The sequence below is a fragment of the Antrostomus carolinensis genome, unplaced genomic scaffold, assembly GCF_000700745.2.
Source record: "Antrostomus carolinensis isolate BGI_N321 unplaced genomic scaffold, ASM70074v2 scaffold19737, whole genome shotgun sequence".
Lineage (NCBI taxonomy): Eukaryota > Metazoa > Chordata > Aves > Caprimulgiformes > Caprimulgidae > Antrostomus > Antrostomus carolinensis.
In genome coordinates, this window is record NW_010329745.1 from 40455 (window position 1) to 58174 (window position 17720).

The 17720-nt window shown below is 38.5% G+C and overlaps 1 protein-coding gene across 1 annotated transcript in view; it reads right to left on the reverse strand.

The window, feature by feature from the left end:
* GADL1 (glutamate decarboxylase like 1) overlaps positions 1 to 17720 on the reverse strand; it is a gene marked incomplete at its 3' end in the record, with an annotated part of 38307 nt that overhangs the window by 10963 nt on the left and 9624 nt on the right. Inside the window, exons 6-10 of the mRNA XM_010172695.2 lie at positions 15065 to 15144; positions 14895 to 14949; positions 10773 to 10889; positions 4822 to 4886; positions 4472 to 4553 (exon numbers count right to left, since the gene is read on the reverse strand). Of these exons, the coding sequence (XP_010170997.1) occupies positions 4472 to 4553; positions 4822 to 4886; positions 10773 to 10889; positions 14895 to 14949; positions 15065 to 15144 (399 nt within the window). The remainder of the gene's footprint in view (positions 1 to 4471; positions 4554 to 4821; positions 4887 to 10772; positions 10890 to 14894; positions 14950 to 15064; positions 15145 to 17720) is intronic.

Consider the following 17720-nt stretch of genomic DNA (forward strand, 5'->3'; position numbering starts at 1 on the left):
TACAGTGACATCCTCCAGCACGTCATTAGAGCAAATGGAAGAAGAAAGAAATATGCTTTGTGAGAAAGAAATATGCCAGACCAATGCAAGAAGCAAAGCGGAGGAGGAAGAGAAGGGAAGAGAGAAGGAACGTTGCAGAATAGTGTTTGGGCAGGGAGGACAATAGAAGAGGAAAAAAGTCCAAGATTAATTTTATGCTCAAGAAAGGAGTTACTCCTTGATCACTGCTGTGTCAAAAGTAATAGACTCCAATATGCTGAAGACATAAAAAGTAATGTCACTTTTTCTAGTAAAATGATGGAAAAGTAGAAGAATAAAAAAAAGGGGGGAAAAAGTTAAGTATGCTTTCTAACTCAATAGTCTCAGTCCCAAGAAGACCACAACAGTTTTCTACACAGTAACTACTGAGCTGCTCCATCTGTTCAGAAGAACTGCAAAACTTTCATTAGAATTGCCCCACTTGACAAGTCTGAGATTCTTTCTTCAGCATCTTTTATCTTTCTGTCCTTTGTACAGACACTAATGCTAGTGCTCTGCCTTATACTGGGGCTGTTAAAGTTTAGAAAATGGAAATAGTATTTTCATGAAGGCCCCAGTCCACTATGAAGTTTCAAATAGACTCTGGTTTTGAAGAAGTCTATGGATAGTTGCTGTGTGTTCTAATTAATGCCAAATAAATTAATAATTATTGGTACTGAAATCAATATGAGAGTTCCAGTTTCATAATTCAACATATTTTTCTCATTGAGCACACCTACAGCAAGCCTTCTAATTTCTTTCCATTTCCATTGCTAGTTAAAAAGTTAATTTCAACTTAATTAACAAGACATCTTTTTCCTCAAGACAAAACATCTTCCTGATTTGCCTCGTCTGAAGTAATAAGGACAATCTTTTGAATGACATACTTGAAAGTTCTCAAAAACAGTGCAGCACAAAAGGGCCACCCCTGTAATTCACATCAAGAGGTGAGGAGCTCTCAGTTGTCCTAACCCCAAACAGAAAGCAATGGGAATAGAGTATTTCCTGCAGCTGCCTTGGAAAGGAATTAGGGAAGTACATATCTTTGTGATACTGCTAACGATGAAGAAGAGGTTACACTGTAGACAGCTACCATGATCACCTCAATCAATTATGTTCTGTGCTAAACTGGGATTTCATTAACCACCTTCTTTGAGACTTTCACTAATAAGTGAAAATTCTGCTCATTACCTAGAACTGATTGCTAATTACCTAACCTAGTGCTACACTGTAACAAGTCACAGAACTTTGGCATTGGTGATAAGCATTAGTTCTCTATATATATGGTGATAATATTCACATTTATATCGATTATGGCAATGACAAATTGGAGTAGCTCTGTGGTCTTAAAGGAGTATGTACAAGCCAAGAGTGATTCATAGCATTTTAAGAAAATGTAAGAATAAAGTTGACTTGCAAATGTTTTGAGAATATCAGTCCATCTAGCTTTGTGTTTAGTCACTGCAATTCACACTACAGCAACGCAAGTGTTTTCTAAGTCTATCTTATTACAGAAGTGATTAAAGTTACTTAGGGTATGACAGTGAAAAAGGAATAGCTGTGCATTTTTTGAGTGCTTGAAGCACTGAAGAACTACTGTAATTCATTTGAGCTTTTACAGAGGATTAACCAATCTCTCCTTCCCTTCAGTGAAAATGCTTCTCCCTTCTAATCATGTCCAACATGTATTCCTCTTTTCTATCTCTACCTCCTTTGGAAATCATCCCAATTTTGTTTCACTAATGCTGGAAGACACTCTTTTTTATTGGCATTTCACTGCAGCTTAACCTTTTTTTTTGTAATCTCTATAGTAAAATATTTAAATACAAGGTTTCATTCTAATAAATCTTGCTGCAATATCTTAAGCCTATTAATATTGCTAAAGCACATAGCTTTATTGACGCTATGTGGCAAAAAAAAACCCGAAACCAAACAAAACCAATCATTATTACTTTTGCTAATGAGAAATTAGGATGTTACCACTACATCAGAAATGTGATGATTCCTTCTAAAGAGTATCTTTTCATACATAAAGTAACGTACAAAGCTTGGGCTTGTTAAAAAAAAAGAAAAATCTATATCTGAAGGGGAAAAACTGAAGGGGATTATTTGTCCATTTATAATCACATAACCCTAATTCTGAAGTAGTCCACAGTTTCCAAATGGACTTCACAGCAAATGGGAAGACAGGCTAGTAAAAAAATCCTTAATCACACTTTCAAAGGGATCTACGGCTTGATTCATAAATGGGACTTAACGTCTATGTTTACTATTTTGCTGCTCTGATTTCTTGCAGAATTTACCACTTCAGAAACTACCTGAGGTTCCCTGAACATTCACTAGCAGAGTAATATGTGCCAAACTCTTCCAGCTCTCCCACCTCATCATCCAGCTCCCACTGATGCATCCTAACCACAGTGTGAAGGATTTATGTTCATATATAAACATGTGCTTCATCTGCACCCTTAGGTATTTATGTAATTTAGGAACAGTGGAACAAACTCCAAAGTGAGAAACTGATATATGTACCCTTCCCTTCTCTTATTGGTGTGAAAATAACATTTTTAGTGGGAAACTGGATTCAGCTGCCTGTTTTGGGTTGGAGACGATCAAACTGAAGCAAGGCCTTTCTGCCAACATGTCTTAAATATGCATTTGATCTTTTTTTTCTTAAGGTTTTATATTCCAGCACTTTCAAAAAGCTGATAAGAAAGTACCCATACTTGTATGTGTGTCTGTTCGCATATAAAGACTGCACTGGCACATAACACAAAACAACTAAGTGCCAATTTTCCAGGATTTAAACACAGACTAAAACTCCCTCTCCTCCCCGTGCAGAGAAATATACTTTCCAAAGCATGTCTCAAGTGCACAACAGGATCTGATTGTACGATCAGTAATACTTGTGTTTTTACCCCTCAATGGCCTAGGATTCAGCTGTACAAGTATTTCTAGCACAACATTGCCTAGCTGTGATTTAGAAGTGGAATAGGACTGCTGTACCAGACATTACACTCTGTGGAAGGAGGCTACAGAAAAGACTGCCAGAGCCCTGAAGTTGTAACAGTGTTTGTAAAGTGACTCTAAATGCCAGTTCAACTAGAATATTTAATTCCTCTCCATTTCTTTCCTCCTTCTTCCTAAGAAGTTTCCACTATGCAGCCCAAGTAGTCTAATCATTACCTGGGGCTATATCTATGTACTGGGCCTAATTAGTTAAAAATATAGCACTGAATTCTTCCCAAGCCTGCAATTAAGTCACAACATTAATCTTAGTCAATAACTTCGTTATCCTTGTTTTTCATCCTGGAATAAAGAGGAAGCGATGGACAGGTAGTCCTAGAGTCTAATCTTCTTTAATCCCACAGACTCTAGTCTAAAGAAACGAGGAGGCACACTTCAGCCTGCTGTCCTGCCATATCTCACCTCTGACTTGGAGCAATCAGCTCCAAGAGAGCACTGATTAGCATCTAGGCTCCTTGGCCTTCATCAGTTCTTACTGACAGACATTAGTAACCAATCACATGGATACCTAGTCACTAGCAGCTGCATAGAAACTATCAGCTGTTTTGACAGAGATTTATAAAAGTGATTTACAAACCATGGTCACAAAATAGCGGTGCAAACCTCAGGGGCTCCATATCTCCATGATGTTCGGTCACACATAAGCTATGAAGTATAAGCTAAAACTCACCCCTGATGGTGGACAATGGGCATAAGTTTTAGCAGGGCTGCATTTGAAATGGGGCTTGAAATAATTGACCTCTTACTGATTTCTTTATTAAGACAGAAGAATTCCACAAAGATATAAGCAGGGACTTTTACCATATTGCAGACTTGTCTCACTTTTGTGCCACTTGAGATCAGAGCTCTGTTTGCTTGCTAGACCTTTTAATTAGTCACAGCTTTTGGAAAGCCTAAATCACCCTAGTGATGAGAAAGAACTAGGAGAATGAGGACAGAAGGCTCAGCACCTTTACCTGCATGTGTTCCAACTGCCATCCCTCTGCTTTCCCACTCTGGTGGGGCCACCTAAGGGGATGCAAAGAGGAGCTCTGCCTCCTTTAAACGGAGATGCAGTACTGCTGCAGTCCCAAGGGATGACAGCTATTCTCAGGACTTTGATGAGCTCGGTGTTTAAGTGCTGCAGACCCAGGTGACAAAAATACTCAATTCTGAATGCAAATCATGTTAACTAGCAAGGGCATCAACTGCAAAATTTGACCACTGGTGAGTACAGTGACTTGGATCAATATGACCCTGCTCTCTTTTTCACCCTTTATTAATTTGGTGGTGAAATTAAAAATAGTATCATTCATCCTTTGTGCTGCAGTGTACTAAAACTGACTTGCAGTTGTTTTCTAATTATTTCCACTTCCATATTACAGCAAGGACAGCCTACTGCATTAAAAAAAAAAAAAGGAAAAAATTAAAAAAGGACACGAGGACTTACAGAGTTGTCTCTCACCAGAAAAGCACAGCACTGGATTCCTGCCAACAGCATTTTATGGGGATTCCAGGCAACAGAATCAGCCCTGTGAAATTTATAAATGGAGAAATGGAGGTGAAAATTGCACTGATAATCATGGGTCCTAGAGAATAAAAAATGGCCAAACATAATCCAAGCAAACAAATCAGATTTACCATTTCCCTCCTCCCCCACCCCCACATCCATAGTTTCAGAAGTCTCTCCAATTAACAGTAATATGTATTTTGGAAAATGCAGCTCTCACGGAGGCCAACAGGCCACACAACTTTTATCTCAGTCCCTGGTAAGTGTACCCAGGAACTAAACTGACTTACCTGTGGATGCCATGAAGAAGTCTGCAATGCTTCCTCGATATCAAAGCCGAGCCACCCCAAGAAGCCTGTTGGAAAATTTATAGAGCCAAGACAATATTATTTGTATAAAGATATTTTGATAATGCTTCAAGTAATAAATTGTGAAAATTTTTTATCTCATTTAAAACTTAGTTTACTACATGGCCAGTGGGCTAAATTTTGTCTTAAAAATCATTTACCAAAATAAAGATTGCGGTTTGGGGCTATGCCTAAAATAGAGGAGCTGATGGATTGTACCACTATGTAAGCCACAAACTACACTGTCCCTTCTGTGTAAGCAAGGGCATGAAGTGTCCTTCCATCATGACACCCATTCCTAATACTGAATCAGTTTCTTTTTCCCCAGCCTAAACCTAAGCAGTGAGAGCAGAAAGCCCCATTTTGTAGATCTTCTTCCTGCTAGCCATTTCCTTTCTGAGACAATGACAAGGGGAACAGCAGAGAACGTTAATCTCTGCCAATTGCAAAGTCCAGGCTGAGTTTTTCCACAGAGGTCAGATATGAAAAACTGTCAAGGTTTAACCACAGCCGGCAACCAAGCACCACACAGCTGCTCACTCACTCCTCCCCCAGTGGGATGGGGGAGAGAATCAAGAGAGTAAAAGTGAGAAAACTCCTGGGTTGAGATAAAGACAGGTAAAGCAACAGCAACACACACAAGCAAAGCCAACCAAGGAATTCATCCGCTGCTTCCCCTTGGCAGGCAGGTGTTCAGCCATGCCCAGGAAAGCAGGGCTCCATCACACAGTGGTTACTTAGGAAGACAAACACCACCACCCTGAATGTCCCCCCCTTCCTTCTCCCTCCCCCGGCTTTATATGCTGAGCACAGTGTCACATGGTATGGAATATCCCTTTGGTCAGCTGGGGTCAGCTGTGTCCCCTCCCAGCTTCTTGTGCACTCCCAGCCTACTGGCTGCTGGGGGGGTATGGGAAGCAGAAAAGGCCTTGACTCTGTGTAAGCACTGCTCAGCAATAATAAATACATAAATAAATAAATAAAATCCCTGTCCAGTACAAAACCAAAATATAGCCCCATGCTAGCTACTAGGAAAAAAATTACCCTAGAAAAAACCAGTACAAAAGCAGTCAGTGAGTAGGCAATAGCAGCATTTCTGTTACCAGAAATCCAACTGACATTAAAATCTCCCTCAGGTCATCCAGGAACTAAGTGTGTGGTCTACGAGTCATTTATGCCTGTTCCATAGTGAGGAGCTCTCTGCTGAAACTCCTTATCAAGTATTATCTTACCTATTCTAGATACCTGTCTTTGGGTGACACCTTTTGCAGATGTCTCTCTCCATGGACTAAAGAAGGAGCCCAGACCAGAAGCTTTTATTATACAAGTGTTAATTTCTGGGCAACTGGAATCAGGGAAGGTGATTCTCATCCATGAATTCTGCAAGGATCAGATTTTAACCACCAAGTGCTTGAGAATCTTCAGTTCTCAAAGAACAAGTATTTGTTCACAGGGGAGGAGTGGGGAGAACACACAACAAACAGAAGACATGTCACAGAGTGCATTGGAGAAATTATTATTAAATATGAAAAAAAAAAAAAAAAGGATTTTTGATGTTCATGCAGACAGAAGCTACTTAAGCAAATTCCCTGTGAAGTAAGCAAGGCTTCTCAGAGATGCACAGGGAGGCATCAGTCCACAAAATATCTGGAATCAGCTTGTAAAAAAAAAAAAATAAAAAAAAATAAAAAATCATATATTTTGGGCTAGTGAAGGAAACAAAAAAAAAAAAAAATCACTGATCCATGCTTCTTTACCCAGTTCAAAGACCAAGTGCTTAGGGATCCAGGGCTGGCAAAAAAAAAAACCCAACAACAACCCCCACACAAAAAACAAAAGAAAAAACCCACAAAATAAAAAATCGCACAAAAAACCAAACCAAGCAAATAACAAAGAATGAGAAGGTACCCAAAAAGACTGAGAATCACTGGCTTTGTCTGGTTTTAAAGACCTCTAATGATGGAGGGTGCACAACTTATACCACTTAATTTGTGGTTATCAGTAACAACACTACTGATTTCAACTGTCAGTCTCAAACAGTGTTACTTCTTGTCATAACTGCAGCGGTCAGGGGAACAGATTATTCCTTTTCTTTTTGCAGCAGCCTTTAAAGCACCTGCAGACTGTTACATATTGTCTCTTTGTCTCTTCTAGTTTAAATAACATCAGTGCTTTCCATCTTTCCTCATTGGTCATAATTTCTAGATAAGGTTTTGTTTATCATCACTACTTTACTACTTTCTAGTCTTTCTTCTGTAGGTCCTTAACCTTCCTGAAATGCCACTTTTTATTTGGACACAAACTAGATAAAGCAGATGGAGCACCAAGCAGGAAGAGATGATTATTTTACATATCTTCTCATTCAATTCTGAAAGACATTTAACCCTATTTGAAAATGCTTATGATCACCAACTTGTGATGTACTGCAAACCCCAGATCTTTTTCTGAAGATCTGCTGTCTAGCCATCAATCCCCAACCTGTGTTTGTGCAGTTGATTACCACAGCTTAAACTCAGAGCTCTATCTTTATCGAACTGTAGCCTAGTTTTTCCACTTACTTCTCCAAACTGTCAAGATCTCTTTGATTTCTAATCCTGTCCTCCCACTGCCTCTTGCAAGAGGCTACACAGCAGTTTTATATCATTTTCAAATTTAATCAGCGTATTCTTTTTCATCTGTTATTAATGAAAACACCAGATGATTTCTAACCTAGAATGGACCTTTGTGGAATCCTGCTCAAATTTTTCTCCCCTTTCAGCAGTGAACCACTATTAACTTCTCTCTGGGTATGATTTTCCAGCCAGGTTTTCACTCACTACCACAGCTGCAGCTTGGGATGTTTCTCTGGCTGTCTGATGAGATAGTGCAAAGACACAATAAAGTTAACTGCTTCTCCTCCATCCGTGAGATTACAGAAGGAAGGTAGATTGGTCAAACCAGATTGACACATTTCCTTTACAACAAATACAGCTGAGAGCAATGCAGGGTAGCTCAAAATGCAAAGATTATCACCTGTGCCCCAAGCAATTGGTAACTAGGTATGAGAAAATTACTGTTTCATATACAACAAACCACTTATAGCTGAACAACGGGAATCACAGTGCTTGCAGCGTGATTAAACTAACTACCTAAGCACAGGCTAATAGGTCAAATCTGATCTTCTGCACTAGCCTAGCCAAGGGAAAAAGAAGTCAAAGTAAGGATAAGTAGGGAAGAAATACTCATACATAGCATTTAAAGCTACATGAACACCATACATGACATACACAAGTGCTGGAGCTTGAGTGTATATTGAAGATGCAAAACAAGTCATTAAGAAAGGCCTCATAAATACATGATAGAATGCAATAAGCAACTGGAATGCATGTATGAATACTGCAAAGTGCACAAAATAAGCCTGGTTATAGGCTCTGCACTGAGGCTGTTGAATGGCTTGACTGTTGAGACAGTTTGGGCTTATTGGTATTATCTTCTTAAAACAACTTTTTCCTTCACTCCCTTTTTCTCTTTAGGTTTGTCTCCATGCAAGAGTTTATCCACTATTTCTGACTTTATTGAAATCTATCTTCCTGAAGCCCACTGATTTTATGTTGACATTCTCCCTTTTGTCCTTCCTAAGAATTATGAGCTTTATAATTTCATATTTAATGAAAAGAGTTTCCCTAAGGCAAACATATCAATTTTCAGGATCAAAAAATATTCTGAAATGAAATACATCAGTGTAAGTCTGGAAATAACACCACTGACATTCATACGATATTCTTATAAATAGCTCAAGACCATCTGCAGTAGATAATCCTAATTCCCATCAATGATACACAAAAAGTCCTAAATTAGACAGAACCTGCCCTGGTTTTTAATCTTTGTTTTAATTGTACTGCATCGTTTTGTCCTCCAAAGTTACAGCAGGCCCAAAACAGCAGTACTCACTTGCTGTCACTCAGACTGCATAACACGGAAATCATTCAACAAGAAACCAGGCCTTTCAGAGGAATGTAAATCCTCAGAGCTTTCAAAAATATTATATTCTTGTCTATAAGGCTAGAAGGAGGCAGGCTTGCTTAAAAACAAAGAAAAAAATCCAACTCTTCACTATGTTTTTTAAAGAATGGCAGGTGTCTGGTCTCACTGTACCTTCCTTTTCACATATTATTCTAATAAACCTATTTCTAATGGTGCTGTGAGTGAAAAAAGCTCACATTATAAATTGGCAGTCTGCTCATTTCACCAAGCACGTTTGTATATACATGTATGCCTGATGTCACTTACTTGAAAAGCTTTCAGTCTTTTCCCCATACTCTGTTGCCATATAAATCCAGCTAGAAACTTTAAACAAAGAAGAAACAGCCATCCGCTCAACTCTTCATAGAGGGTGAGAGGAAAGATGGAAAAAATACTGATAGAATGCCTGAGAACCATTGAGAGGTTCATAACATGAATCACATCTTAACAGAACAATTGGTCTTCCAGACCATAAATCCAATTTATTACTAGACATTTTTCCTTCTACTGGGAATCAATTAAGATCTGACACCTACAGACACTGTTCAAAGAGAAAATTAACTTTAGGATATTCACTGACATCTTTACCATAGTTTAACATGAGGCACAACTGGAAGAAGAAAGTTAATTCTTTACAAAACACTACCAGCCTATGGAGCATATAGTTCAGAATATGGCCTTAGGCTCATCCCACTTTATTTTAGTTATTCAGCTACAAGGATTACATTAAGAGACTACTCATTGTCCTCCTGCAGCCACTAGAGATAGCTTCAGCCACGTCTATTCGATTCACCTAAGATCCAGCACAGATTCTGAATACATCCCTCCTTCTACCAACCATATGCAGACATGCAAGAGACAAGCACCTACTGTGGATGCCACGCTTCTGCAGAAAATCTGCTGGGTCATTCTCAGCAGCACACAGCCATGAAAAGGCTTTGCAGACACTTTAAAATACTAGGGCTAAATTCTGCCTCCAAGTCAGTAAGAAAACTCTTTTGACGCACACATACAGTGACTTTATTTATTAAAGTCTGTGAGACATTTATTTGAAACACACATTGCCGCCTACATGATTTTTCTTCAGATACTCAACATTAAACAAACACTTCAAAAATTTAAGGCAGGTCTAAAAATCTCCATTAATCTTGCTCCAGATTCTCTCATTGTTCCATGGCTTTTAATCTAGCCAGTCTGGATTTGTGGCATTGCAATTATAAAGATAATGCCATTTTAGAAAATATTAAGAGATCTAGTTTTAGAAAAATACATTTACAGCTAACTCTTTCAGGTAATAAAAAGGCTCAATGATCATTCTAAAAAGGTTCATGAATGGATTTTAATATCCAAACCTAAAATTATAAAGAAATTATAAAAGAAAAATTTCTGAACAATTTAGGAAGACGTAAGGAGATCTACAGGAAACTCAAACCTGTAAATATGAAACAGAATAATTCACAACTACTTGAGTCAGAAATATACCTTCATTTTAAGCTGTATGAACCGTACACCACAATTCTAGTGTGTCCATTCTCCAATAGAATGTGGAAAGAATCCAAAGTTATATTTGTATATAATCATACTTGAAGCATTTTTAGGAGGTAGCAAGAAGAAATTTATTTTTAAATCATTTTGAAATATAAACTGACAATGACAAAATAGATTTGACTGCTTGTCATAACCAAATTATTTGCTGTTCTTTAGCACATGTAACAGAGACAAATCCAAATGTATTTCTGGCTTTTGTGGAAAAAAAATAAAAAAAGAAAACAAAAGAAAAAAATTATTAGAGCCCTACTTACTTCTACAAAGAAAAATCAACAGTCAAAGAAAAATGGTAATTTATAAAAGAACAAAGCTAAACTTTAAAACCACACAGTATACAAACTCACGTCAACATGAAGCCAGAGGCCATGCTTTTCACAGATATCAGCAATTTTATCCAGAGGATCAAATGCTCCCAGCACTGTTGTGCCTGCTGTAGCACAGACAAGAAATGGTGCTGACCCCTGCAACAGAATTCAAACCAAGAAATTGTCATTTGCACTGCTCATTTCCTCCAGTATATCCACAGAGCTGAAGTATAAAAAGGTCTAGGAATGTAGAACAAAGATTCAACAGTCTACATTTTAGTTTCCCAGCAGAAAACACTGCATTGAGTGCTGCCTCTTTTTTCTTTTTTTTTTTTTTTTTTTTTTTTAATTAATTAAAAAAAAGGCATTCTCCATTTCCAGTTAACACCATCCCAGGGCAGACTTCACCAGCTTCAGACTGTTTTGACAGATGCTACTTTTGTCAAGATCAAAACATAGTGGATATTTTACATCCCTCTTTATACAATGATATTCATTCCTCAGTCTTTCACATTTTAGTATTGTATTTGCTGCCATTCTGCCAAGTGAAATAAAGCCACTAGTTCAGCCAGCAGGCTACCCATGCAAGGAAAGGGCTCATCCCTCTAGGGTTTCCACCTGCCTTGTCTCTACAATGCCCCTATTCTCTGCTTGGTGAAGAGGAACCTTTAGTTAGGGAACATGATTTGCCTTAGGCAGTGCTGGCACTGGCACGGGACAGTCACTGCTGTCTGACCCATGTGTCTGATCTACATCTAGCATCAGACAACCATCACAAGCCACCATTTAGGTTCCTGCTCCGGCAGAGGGATTGGACTAGAGGATCTTTCGAGGTCCCTTCCAACCCCTAACATTCTGTGATTCTGTGATTTTGGCTTCAGTGGTTTCGCTCATTGCTTCCCCATTCACCTAATAGCAGGGGAGCAATTACAATAGCAGACTAGGTCTTGAACCCTGGCAGATGTATGTGCCTGTGCCTACCTAGGAACAGAAACTGAAACAATAAAAAGAATTGGTGGAATCCGTAATAACTCCATGAAACTGAAAGCACCAGCCCTAGCAATGGCTGTGCTGGCAAATACATGCTGAAGGAACTCCTCCACACATTTCAACATCTGGCCCGAAGCTTGACAACACGGTTACTGAAGAGGCACTAAAGTAGTTAAATTGTACAATCTGAGATCCCTGGAGTTCATTTGCAGTGAATCAAATCTCTCAGATGATGTAAGTCTCTCTGCTGATGTAACTCAATGTAGCTTCACTGAAATCTGACAGCTGAAAAAAAAAAAATCAAACTCTGTATATGTCTTTGATATTTTTTTTTTATTTTTATTTAAAAGTGTTGCCACTTTTAAACATCTCCTACAGAGACAGAGGTTTGACTGACATTTGCACTCTGACAGTTTTATACTTCTTTAACAGTGTAGAGGACTGTTAGAATGGTGCATAATTATGAGTTATTTGTAATTTAAAATGTCTTTACAAATTGCTAAAACAGTGAAAAGTAACTTTGGAATTAATTTAAATTAACTCTATACTTTCATAAAGAACTACCAGCCCATAATTCGCTTCTTGGTCATTCATTCCTAGTACAATTTACAAAAGTCAATCAAACTTACAAAACAGCCTCAAGCTCAAGTACAAAACACGCTTGCAAGTGAGGTAAAGATGTATCTGCTGCACTGAGCAGTTTCTGTTAGCGTTCTAATCAATTTTCTCCCACAGCTACATCAAAGTCAAAGCTCCCCCAGCAGCCAGCAGGTAATGTAACTGAATATGGGGACAAGTGTAGGATCTCTACAAATCCCAAAGATTGTTACTATTACCTCTTTCCCCACAAAGAAGGGAATTGAATTTTTATTCTTCTTGACAATAAAGCTAAATAAGTCTTCCTAATTAAATCCTCTAAAAAGAGACCTAAGACTCTTGCTACTCATAGTCAGTGATCATTTGTGCTCCTAACACTAGCAAGTACATCTTCTGTTGTCTAGAGTCATTAGAATATTTACTGTAATTCACTGAAGTGTCCTGATGTAAGAGTTGTAAAATAGCACTTTATCAAGGACAGACACACTTACTGAAGCTCTGGTGACATTAAAACCTTCCAATACACTTGTAACTTCCATTAAAATACAAGTGAAATAGTGTTTCTCCTGTAAGCAGAGCACTTAAATATAGAGCATTTGTTTTTAAATTACAGAGCACTGTACTGAGGCTAATTAAAAAAAAAAAAAATCATAAATGCCAGATTTTTTTTTTTAAATAACTACTAAATTTATTATTACACCCACAAACAAAAATTCTAGGTTTTTTTAAAAGCTAAGAGCTCATTCTCCTGTCAGCCTGCTTCCTCTTGCTCCATTTTATTTCAGTCATTTTTTTCTTAAATAGGGAAAGTACAGATGTCTTCTATGGATAATGCAAAGTACAGAAAGAGGCAAACAGAGTTTGCTAGGTAATTAGGTAATGTTTGCTAATGTTAGGTTAGAGTTTGCTAGGTAATGTAGCAACAGTTATGCTATCTAGCATGAAAATCAAAGAGATATTTTTTTGGCAGGAGATGATGTATCCAAATCAGGTCTCGGTGAAAGTTGTTGTGTCCGTGCCAGTGCATGACAGGACAGCACTGCCTTGGCTTTTCTATCAGCCACAACAGTATCACAGAACCATAGAATGTCAGGGATTGGAAGGGACCTCGAAAGATCATCTAGTCCAATCCCCCTGCCAGAGCAGGAACCTAAATGAGATCACACAGGAAGGCGTCCAGGCGGGTTTTCAATGTCTCCAGAGAAGGAGACTCCACAACCTCCCTGGGCAGCCTGTTCCAGGGCTCCGTCACCCTCACTGTAAAGAAGTTTCTTCTCAAGCTTAAGCGGAACCTCCTGTGTTCCAGCTCACACCCAGTGCCCCTTGTCCTACCACTGGGCATCACTGAGAAGAGCCTGGCTCCATCCTCCTGACATTCTCCCTTAACATATTTATAAACATTAATGAGGTCACCTCTCAGTCTCCTCCAAGCTAAAGAGCCCCAGCTCCCTCAGCCTTTCCTCATAAGGGAGATGCTCCACTCCCTTCATCATCTTGGTGGCTCTGTGCTGGACTCTCTCAAGCAGTTCCCTGTCCTTCTTGAACTGTGGGGCCCAGAACTGGACACAATACTCCAGATGTAGCCTCACCAGGGCAGAGTAGAGGGGGAGGGGAACCTCTATTGACCTACTAACCACACCCCTTCTAATGCACCCCAGGATGGTAGGATTCCATGGCAGGCACTGTTGACACCATGGACATTGCACTAGTTGCTTGGCATTCGCAGATTGTGAACTAAGGGCTGAGCTCTGAATCCTACTGTTCTCATGCACAAACTGGAAGTGAGAAATAAGGTGAGCTAACCAAGCCAAAAGAAGATGCTTCAAATTCATACTCAGTCCTCCAAGTTCCCTAAAATAAATTAAGTTGACTATAGTAAGCACTGTCTTACAGACTGTGCGTATATATGTTAATGTTGTCTAAATACATACATCAGTACGTTTCCAAACACTGGCCTTTGACTTGCTACTTAGCAAAGTCCCTAGAGGAAAAGAGGCATAAAAGAGATTTTCTGCACTCTTGCTACAATACTAGAAAGGACCAAATTTAGCATTTATAGCTTGTATAACAGTTTTAGAGACTAAGTCACATGTTACAGCTCTTGCTTACTGCAGAGGATAGAACAATATCTGCTGTAATTAACTGAAAAACCTACAGTTTCACTTATCATCTAAGGAGAACAAATACTGCATCCAGTTAAAAAAGGATCAAGGGCAAAAGAAATCCTAGAAGAAATGTGCTAAATACTTCAGAGCAGTGTTGTACTCAGGACTTTCATTAGCAGTAAACACTCTATGGAATTTTTCTCTCTCATAAGAGTGTAGCACCTGAAAGTTTTTGCTTGTTCCACAAGTTTGTGGCAAGTGGAATTTTTCTCTCTCATAAGAGTGTAGCAAGTTTTTGCTTGTTCCACAAGTTTGTGGCAAACAGATGACAACTGTAAGAAAGACATTGGTATATTAACCGTCCTTTTTTAAGATTTCACTCTCAGTTTTCCTTCCTTTCATTCAGACACAAGCACACAGTCTACGTACACTCCTCCTCTCTCCTTCATGCTCTCTCTCCCCCTCTCACCTCTTTTCTGGCCTGTTGGACTTGTTTCTCCAGTTCCTCAGGTATCATCTTACCTCTAAGGGACACAGATTTAAAAGTTTTTCAGTTACATTTAAATATGTTGGTTATGTACAGCATTACTGCAATTTAAAGAGGCTCAGAGACCACAACCATGGCTTTTGCTCACTTACCTTTCATCTGTTTTAATGAAGTAAACATTTTCTGTACCGATACCCAGGAAGGAGGCTGCCTTCTTCATGGAATAATGACACTATAAATGAAAGAAGCATGAAGAAAGTGAGTATACAATTAGAAAGAAAGAAAGAAACTCCTTAGCATAGGGAACAGTGACACTAAAATTAATTTTACAGCAGCTAACAGTTATGACATCAGTATATCCTAACACAAAAAGCCAACTGACAATTGTATTTAACAATTAATGACACACACACTGAAGACTAAGGAAAATAGACAAAAAAAGTGTGCACCATGTTTAAAATGTGGGCTGAAAAAGCTCTATTCCACATGATTTTTTTAAAGCTGGTTCTGCATTAGAATGAAAAGTAGAAATTTTGAGTGTTACCAGGGAAGAGTAAGTGTTTCAAAATGTTTTAGTAGAAGTGAGTGAAAAGTATCAATGAGTGTAGGAGTTAGGAAATGCATGAGAAGAAAGGTCCAAAGGCTATTGAACTCAACAGCCTAGAAGCAATTGATAGGTCTGAAAGTCCAAAAGCACCACTCCTTAGAAACTGGACCCCTAATTACGATGTATCTTATGACATACACAAAGCCTCAACCACTTTATCCTTGTAATTTTTCATAGAATCACAGAATGGTTTGGGTTGGAAGGAACCTTAAAGATCGTCCAGTTCCAACCCCCCTGCCATCAGCAGGGACACCTTCCACTAGACCAGGTTGCTCAAAGCCTCATCCAACGTGGCCTTCAACACCTCCAGGGAGGGGGCATCCACAACTTCCTTGGGCAACCTAAACCAACCTTTTCTATATGCTTTCTCTAAGCATCAACTGCTGGCCACTGCCAGAAACAGGATACTACGTTAAACTGACCTTTGGTCTGATCCAGCGACTCTGTTCATAGGATCAAGGAGCTCAAGTCCCAAGATTTACCAAAGCCTTTAGATGTGGTACAATTGGGACTTTCAAGGTTTTCAAAGCCCTACCTCTGCAAAAAGACCCGAAAATCTTGGTGTTTAGACACTGAGGTTGTTCACATGAATGTGGATCTTAGAAAACATTAAAAAAGCAAGCAGATTTTAGACAGGATTTAAGTACATCTTCAAAAGTCTTTAAATAATTACGGATTTTGAAAAAGGATCCAGTCTGGACCAGTCTGCATTTTCCAGAAAATGAAGTTACTATTTCAGCAAAGTATTTTAGCTAGGTCTCATCAGAGGCATCTTTGAATGATTACAGATACAGGCAGCCCACTTCTCACTTTGCACTGAATAAAGGGCATTATTGTATGAAGCCTGTGAAGTGAGAGTAAAAAAAAAAAAAGAGGTCCCTTCACCTGCTCAAAGGTTGTTAGAAGTGGGTGTTTATTCAATCATAATGTGGTAAAATGTAGGATACTCGAGCCCACAGTCCACTCTCTACTTTTTAAAAGCTTTTTTCTGTTAAAAAACCATTCAAGGTCCTATATCTTACTATATTTCCAACATCCACCTCTATAAAATAGGACCTGCTATACTGTGGATACAGTTATTCTGGCACAAGAACATTTTGTCTTACTCCAGAATAGGAGTGTGCCGATCTCTGCTTAATCTACCTTCAAGATTAGCCTGGGAATTCAAAATACAGTAACCTTCTTAATCTGCAGATACTTTTTTTAATTTTTTTTTTTTATTCAGAATGTCAAACCCACTCTGAATAACCTGCAGCATGCCAAATGCCTACCCACTCACAGCAATGGAGTCAGTTTGGAGAACATGCAGCATCTCATACTACACAGTTCTTCTCAGAATCAAGATCATCCAACCCTTGGATTATCACTACTCTTCTCAAAAAAATAAAATTGGCTCTTTTTCACATTATTACTGAAGAATTAAAATAATATACACTCCAGTAACTGTGAAGATGTCTAGAATTGTTACTTTTCATACAGGAGGTGAAGCCAGGTGGTTAATTAATTCCATTTTCTTCCAGAGAGTTCATACAAATGCAGTTACTGTGGAACATAATTATGAAAAATGTACAACATTTTAATGTGTGGGTATGAATATATTAAGGGCATTCAAGCCTGTCATGCTTATTTTGATGAGATGGATCATCTCAAAGGGTTCTTTTTCTTTTTGACAAAAAGGTTTCCTGCACCATCACCCACTTTTTAAATAAATGCATGCAAAGATATTACCTGATACTACCAGGTAGGTATAAGAAAGCTTAATTTTCTAACGACACATCCATAAAGCCTTTAGGGCTCATTCATTTAAACTGTTACAAGAATAATAACATACATAGGTGGATAATTAGTCTTACATTACATTGAATTACATCAATAATGGTAATAATGATTGTAGAGTGGTTGTGTGTTGTTCATTAGAAATTTGGAGATGTCTTTAACTGATTAGTGAATCACTAATCAACTATACAAGCTGCCTCTATCACTGATTTCTATCCATTAGGTTCAAATGAGAGGTATGAATTACCAGGTATAATCAGACTGCTCCAAATTGAGAAAGTAGTACACCTGCAAATTCAGTATACTAGTAAATGGGCAATCACTAAATCACGGATTTTATTACAAAAAATTGTATGGGAGAGTGGGAGAAAGATAAAAAGAGGCCTGAGCACCTGAGAGATTATACCAAAAAAGCAGAGGGAAAG